The following is a 7,843-nucleotide window of genomic DNA, read 5'->3' as shown; positions in this document are numbered from 1 at the left end:
TGGATGGGTTCAAGCACGAGCCGTGGCGGTTTCCCAAAGGCTGGCCATTGAAATTCTTTGACCACACCAAAAAAATACGTGTATCTTTCCTTCTGGGGATGCTCCCAAATCCCTTCTATTTGCAGGGCCGTTTTCTTTCCCCCACCTTGCAATTGGGTGACATTGCCAAGGGAGCCAAAACAGACTCTTCCAGCCCCAGAGACAGGTGGGAGGGTGGGCTGCAGCACTGGCATTCATTCCTATGCCTGCTGGCAGCTACACAAGCCCAACAGCTGTCAGCGCTTCCCCTTGGCTGACCTAGGGGTTGATTTCACGTTAATTTGGCACTGCCTTTAATAGGGTGCTCACTAGCACTTCAATGATTTGCGGCTTCCGTCCTGTTCCCACATTTTGCACACCTCTGCCACTCGAAGGCAAGAGCACAGACATTCGAGCAGAAGAGATCGTTGAAGAGAATAACGCCTTTTTTTCTTTTTGGTGGTGTTTTCACGTGAAAGAGACTTTACACAAACTACTACGAACGCTGTAGTTGACAGTGATAAGTCTCCCTTATTACAATTTATAATTGACCAGGTGGGCGCTGAACACTGCCCTAGTAAGGGCAAGGCCAGCAGTAATGCAAAGGAGTTGATGTGAAAGTAACCCTGTTATTATTGTCATTACCTGGCACTACCGTAAGGAAAGCTGAAACGATGTAAAGAAGTAGCTCGGAGTTTTGCTTGCAAAGCAAATATCAGCGCCTCATGCCTTATTGTCATTTGCACCCTCGGGAGCACAGGAGGGGTCGGACAGCATTTCAGTGACACACAACTGCAGGAGGCCCAAGAGAAGTGAGCTACCACCCAAGCTGAGCAGGGGTCACCCCACCCAAAGCACCCTGGAGAGGGGGAAAGGCGTCAAGGGGCATCAACAGCCACAAACTTTTTGACTTTGCTGCCATGAGTATAGCTGTAACGGAATTTAAGAATTAGGAGAGGAATTTCCCTCTTCAAAATGAAACGGCAGCTGTAGATGGAAAGGCTACACCTGTCCCTTGAGAGAGGACAAACCTGGACTTTTTCAGAGCAGCGTTCATTCCAAGGTTATGGTGGATAAACACGCCTTTTCTTCTGCTAAACTCTGGAGGGAGGCAAGACAGAAACGCAAACATACGTTACACTTTCAAAGCTGTTTTGTTTGATTGTTTTTCTTATTCCTGTGGTATCACTGACCACAGCAACGTGTTAGGTTGACTCACACGGACCAATCCCAGTTACAGAGAAATGCTGAAGCACTGAGCAGTCTATTCGGACAACACTTCTCACGTGCCAGTTACCAAACACAGGATTCTTCTTTCCCCCAGCACAACTGCAATTTAAGGAGAAAAACTGCACACTACACTGTTAACTTCCTACAGAATACAGAGGACGGGAAGGACTTAGGCTTGACTGTTACATTTTCCTCTCCGTAAGCTACGGAAATCTCTTTTCAAAAAGGAATCCAAAGTAATCTCTTGTACATATGTTCAGTCTGTAAACACATAAAAATCTGTGGCAGAGTACAAAACAGTATTAACACAGCGGCAGTTTTATTTACGTCGTCGGTGCGGCGTAACCAAAGCTTTTACATGAACACGGCGGTCTCTTCTTTCAGAAGGGCCAAGCTTCCACACAGCAATTTCTTTTTAAGGCATGAATTTTAATAAAACCTTCAAAGGCTAACAACTTATCAAATGCGTACTCAGGAAACACACCGCACAATTGCAAAGTAAATCCAAACGTGTAAGAAATAACTTAGAGTGACACTGCTTACCTACAGTCTCTCTCAAACTAATTTCAGTCACCATTTATTACCCTCTTTTCATTGTCAGAGGTTATTTCATGGCTCAGGAGAGGCAGGGAATAGCTTGTAATTTAGTGTCCAGCTCAGGTCTGATCCTGCAAAGTTAAGGGGAAGCTGAGGAGCGCTGTCTCAATGCTGACACAGCACGTTTAGACTTGGCCTCCGAGCCCACCTAAGCAGCTAAAGCAGTACTTTTGTGCAGACCATGCTCTATTTAGTAAAGGCCTCTGCGGCATATTCATCTGTTCAGGCAAGTCAGAGGTCGATGTTCTCTTGTACTCAGTCACTATCATATTCCTCTATTTTGAATTCGTCTTCCTCCATGATTGCTTGAGCTGCAACAGGCTGAGGCTGACTGCAAGGCAGTTCACTTCCACTGCACTGGCTAGAAGACAGAGGGAACCCATCCGATTCATTCTCCTTCGTGCTGTCTTCCCCCGTCTGTGCAGCCGTCTCCGTAGCATGCACGTCGGCACGGTCCTCCTCAGAGCTCACAAATACGTCTGGTACCCCAGGATCTTTATCAGTAAGTGTTTCAAGCTTTAGCCTGTAAAATTATCATTGCAACAGTAAGTTACCACGACAAAACAGCTGCTCTCTCAGGCAGAAGCTGCCATAGAAAAGATTGCCCGGGTGCCGCACGGGTCACCCTTCTTCACCGGTGCTTAACAGCTTTCGCATTTTCTGGCAGTAAAACCCTCCATCAATCACAGTTAGCGTGATCAATCAAGCTGCACACATGCTGTGCTTCCATCACTACCTTCAGGATCATGTTTTTACAGCTCTGCGCCCATCTTGCAGGTGGAGATACTTGGGCCCAGAACTCAACACCGCACAGCTTAGCTGACGGCCTTCAGAAGACAGAGGAGTTCCTCTCGGGGAAAGGACGACCCTACGCAGCCTCAAAGCACAGCAACAGCCAAATTCCAGATCAAGTTTGTGCTCCGTCACTTTCCCAGTACCCACTGCTGCTTTCGAGTTTCAATTTAACTTGAAAATTTCTTTCACTATTTGGACTTCTCAGTCTTTCTAGCACCTCTGTATCAGTCTGTCACCAATGTTTATTATTTTTCCCACTTTACATGGGAATAATAAAAACTTACGCAGTTACTGACAAAAAAACCTCGTCCTGGCACCAGTGCCAGGTGATCAAGTACCATGCACCCTCCTCAATGCCCATTTTCTTACCATCCCCATTCCATTGAGGAATATAACGGAAAAGAACTAAAATATTCTTTTTTTCCAGTGAACTAGCTGCATGGAAGTTTTATCAAGGACTGCTTAGTAACACAAAACCGATTCTTTTCAGCCAGGGTTCCCGAAGGAAGCAAATGCTTACTAAAATACCTACATTTCTGTGTACTTCCTTTTCAAGATAGTGACCAAGTGAAAAAGGATTACTGTGTTTTCAGGAGAAAGCTACCCCTCAGGTAAAACTCTAAGTGACACACACCCAGCTTACCAATGCAGATACAAAATGCTTATCAATGTTTACAGGTATGCTGCAGACTAAACTAACGGCATAAGGAAGCGTACCATTAAGTTGTAAAGTTACAAACATTTGGGCTTAGATGAGGGAGACTGCAGAGAAACGCACCGTTAGGGACGCTTTCTTCCTGACTAGCAACCTAAATGGCTTTTCGTACAACTGTTGAGGAACTGGGTGATTCTTGGGTAACAGAGCCTTGACCTTACAGGACCCATTTCACAGTTCAACTGGGACAGCAATACCGCAGCGATCAGTATGAGAAGCTTTGTCGCATGCCCTGACACGCTTTGCCAAGGGAAGATGTCACGTCACTGATGTACGTTGAAGATGCTTCTCTATGAAAGGGTTCTTCTCCTCAACGCGTTAAGAGAGAAAGTCTTACTTTCTTTGAGAAAAGAGAGAAGTCAAGTTTACCTCCCAAAATGTCTTTTCAGCGGTAGCCTCCCAATGTCTTGGATAAAAGCAATCTGAGCTGCGAACAAAGAATCACCAGTTTCACATTGGGTAGATCATAAGGCACGTACAATTAAACATACTGGGAAACAAATAATTCCTAAGTTAGGTCAAGTACCCTTGTACACATTTGCAATATTTCGGATACCAAAAACACGGCGCACGCGTGGACGTATTCTTTTTTTCAAACTGTTTACCACATTACCGTGACGTATTTACAGATTGCCTGCACAGAAAATTCCCTGACGCTCATCAGCTGCGTATTTATGATGCAGAGTTATTATTCCATAGCCTACAAAATGAATTCATCCTGATGTCAAGGCCTCAGGTAAGACGTGAAGCCTTTTCTTAGAAGTAATTAACACAGCATAAGCGACCCAGCTGTCTAAAGAGTCATTTTTGTATCAGGTACCATACAGAGTAAATGTTTCCACATGAACTGTCGGCTATTGGATGACCTCAGGTTACACGTCTTTTTAAAGCACTGCAAACTTGGATTATGCTTCCTTTATCTGAGAAAGGCTCTGTCGAGCCTTTGACGTCTGTTGATGTTACCGGAAAGGGATTGGTAAGCAAGGAAGATCTAGCTAATATTGCCTGCTAGGTTTCCAAAAGTCTTCTCACCAAACCCTCTAGCGTACATTTAAAAGAAGCCCTCAGCCGAAGAGAACAACTTAATGAGTAAAGTTTGATAAATAATCGGTTTGGAGTGGGGAGAGGGGCATGAGGTAACAGTTAACTCCTGCAGTGGGAAAAAGTTGCCAATACAGTTCTGCAGAGATCTGTGCTAGGACCTGGGCTAGCCAGCACCTTCTTAAAAGAAACCCTATGAAAAAAGGGGTGAAGAGTGAGATGAGCAAGTTTGCCGATGCCACCCAGTTAGACAAGCTAGTATAGGACAGGAAGACAGACAGAAGGGCTGTGCAAGGACCTTAAGAGACTGAGTGCGAGGGCAACACGGCGAGATCCAAAAGTACACAGACACCAGAAACCTATGCAGTTAAAGAAGGGAAAAATCATTCCAAAACTCCAACACGAGGACCCCATCTCCCACAATAACAAAGCATCGTATAGGCCTCTTTTCTGCCAAGAGAGACGCTGGCTTTAATTCTTTCAGTTACGTTAGTTTTAAAGATGTTCTTGGTGCTGTTTCAAACCTGCAGGACGGCTTTAATTTTGGCTGTGTTACTGGAAACGTTTGTGGATATCAGCTACATGCGTCTACTCCAAGCATTTCTTTTACCGAGACAGAAGCACAGGCAGTATTGACATTTTGTGTACAACATTTTTCAGCATGCTTTAATTACAAAGCAGATTCCAAGATCAGGAGTTACATCCATCTTACCTTGGTTTCTCATTGGATTTGCTAACATAGCAAGATAGGGCAATAGCTCTGTCTGAAGACACTCGGGTGGTAAGCAGAAGCTTGAAAAGAGAGCTTTTGCAGCCAGGCAATTTTCTTGATACTGTAAGGGTTGGGGGGGAGGGGGGGGAGGAGAAAGACAAGGGAAAAACCTGGTACACCATTATTGATGTAGCTATTCTGTACTGGACAAGACGAGACTTTCTTCTTGTCTGCTGGATGACTACACACAAGCTACTGAAGATGAGACCAGGAAAAAAGATGAGCACTTAAGCAGAGTTAACATATGCAGATCCTAAAAATCGTAAATCCCTTCACTTTTGCCTTTTGCTGGGCATTAAAATTTACAGAAAATATTTATCCCTGAATTCCCCACCCATCCAGGCCAATCTTTTTTGCCCGCTACAGCAAGAGAAATATTAGCTCAAATGTAAAAACTGGCCGAGTGCTTTCGTGTCTCATGAACAAGCGACTTCTGACAAACACATAAAACATAACAGCAGTCATTTGTCAAACTTACACAACAGTTTAATGTGACTGAAAGAGCACGAAAGCTTGAACTTACTTTTAGGAATACTTTATAGTATTTCAACAGTAATTGTGTCTCCGGTAACTTAGGATTAAGACTCTCCCAGCAGTAGGCCAACTTGGACACAGGAATCAGACTTTGTCAGAGGCCTCCAGTTTATTTTCCCATTAAAAGAATAACACCAGTGTACCCCTTCGATTGAGCAAGTGCTTTCAGAAGTAGCTTATACCAAAACGGGACATTTGACAAGTTTAGCACTGGGAGCAAATCTCATCTATACCACTCAAACCGTCACACCTTACCAAAAAAACATGGAAAAAAATTGATCAAGCATTTACCTTTTTATTGATAAAGAACCACTGGGGTTTATGCAAAGGCCGGAACCCCATCCCTCCTTGGTGATGGGCAAAGGCTCTGGACGTATTTGAATGTATCACCCCTCGGGTAGCCACAGACGCGCTGTATTTTTCCGTCTCAAGCCGTGTCTAAGAGAGAAATCGAGCACTGGGTGAACTCCAGCTCTCTGTACAGTATGTCTCACCTGAACTAAAACAGTCTGTAACTGCAGTGACACAACACGCCCAGAACACGTTCAGAATACCGTGAGACTTTTACTCAGAGCAGCTGCATGAAAAAGCTGGCTCAATTACTTCAGGGAAAGGGCACACAGGCTCCAACACATTTTAGCACGAATTTGTTCTACTTAACACTTTGTAGAATGTTTTACAAACGCTGTAACCCACTACAATAAAATACCGACAGAAGTTGGACAAAGAGGTGGACCCGCATCTCTTGTGTAGTGGATGTACTTCGGCATTCATTAGCAACTCACTGTCACCTACGCTGCAAGTTTGAAGTGATAGAGCTTAATTCTTACTGGCTCGTAAGAAAATTGCTTCCTACCATTCATAAACGCTTAGAGAGACATTTCAAAGCTCAACGTTTTGGGGTATTAAAAAACACTTGATTTTTTGAAAATCAATGAAAAAATACTGAGTCAGAGCGTTACGAAAACAAAGCACGTGCGTATAAAAGGTGGCACTTACACTCCAGTTGCTGCAAAGGACATCAGCGGTGCTCAAATACTCACTGGCTCTCACTACATCATCTATATCAGAAAAAAAGTCTACATAGTTCTGGTGAAGGTATAAATTAAACACGCTTCCAGACATATGCGATTTTTCCACAATACCCTACGAGGAAAAAAAAGCACAAGCTTTACACAGGAAAAGCGTCCTATAAAAGCTGCGGTACGTTCCGATGGTTAGGGAGCTGGCACACGTGATCTACGAAGTGACGCTTATATACAAAAGGGAGGCTGGCTCCCTCTCCAAGAAGGCTAACAGGGGCGATGGGGAGGCAGAAGCCACTGCTGTCTTCAACTCTCTCAATGCGTGGTAACAGAAAGGTGAACTCGGACTCCTCTTGGCAATGCGCAGCCAAAGGATGAGAGGTGACAATCACAGGCCGCAGCAAGGGAACGTCCACCTTCCACCACAAGCCCGTCAGTGAGGTGAGAGAACCTCTCTCCTTGGAGATACTCAAAACTTGACCCGAGACCCAGAGCCTGGGAACCTAAACCACCTCCAAAGCTAGCCTCCAGAGCGCTTTTCCAGATTAATTATTCTATTAGACAGAACTTAGACAGACCCAACACACCTACCTTAAGAGCAGTGACAAAACCACTGTGCTGGAGAATTTGCATCAATCACTTAGGCGTCCTGTCTGGGTTTTTTTCAAACCAAACCTGGAATCCCGCAGCTATTGCAGATGTACCTCAGGCTGAAGAAGCAAGGTGTCTCGACGGTATTCTGGTAAGTGAGCGGGCAGCTGAGGGAATTCTGACTCCGACGCCGGTTCTCCTACAAAGGATTTTACAATCTTCAGAGGACTCGGGCGAGGACGCGTAGCCGCTCGAGGCCCTGCCCCACTGGGTAGCGGGCTGACCCAAGGCCCCCCAGCGCTGTGGGGACAGGCAGGTCCTTCAGGCACCCTAGTCACAGCGCTGAAGCCATGAAGCTCTTCCTACCATCAAAGCTGCGCTTTTTGCTGGACCCTCTGCAGAGCAGGACTGTTAACTGAGGGGCCAGAGGGAACTGAGGGGACCCAGAACCAGCGGATGCGGCCAGTAGGGTGTGGGAGCGATGCCCAGTTTGGTCCCCAGCGCAGCAGCAGCAGCAAAACCAGC

At 45.4% G+C, this 7,843-nt stretch overlaps 1 protein-coding gene across 1 annotated transcript; it reads right to left on the bottom strand.

The window, feature by feature from the left end:
- Positions 1-1,960: 1,960 nt before the first annotated feature.
- Positions 1,961-7,395, bottom strand: LOC147413225 (cell cycle checkpoint protein RAD17-like). Its single transcript, XM_086479502.1, has 6 exons — positions 7,319-7,395; positions 6,702-6,848; positions 5,994-6,140; positions 5,109-5,229; positions 3,725-3,782; positions 1,961-2,368 (listed from the first exon to the last, which is right to left on the bottom strand). Exons 1-6 carry the CDS (start codon positions 7,358-7,360, stop codon positions 2,101-2,103), a joined length of 783 nt encoding a protein of 260 aa, XP_086335628.1. The 5' UTR covers positions 7,361-7,395; the 3' UTR covers positions 1,961-2,100.
- Positions 7,396-7,843: the final 448 nt, after the last annotated feature.

Source organism: Leptosomus discolor, chromosome Z (genome assembly GCF_034619465.1).
Source record: "Leptosomus discolor isolate bLepDis1 chromosome Z, bLepDis1.hap2, whole genome shotgun sequence".
NCBI classification, from domain to species: Eukaryota; Metazoa; Chordata; class Aves; order Leptosomiformes; family Leptosomidae; genus Leptosomus; species Leptosomus discolor.
Note: the sequence above shows the minus strand (reverse complement) of the source record. Positions and strands in the feature narration are given on the sequence as shown.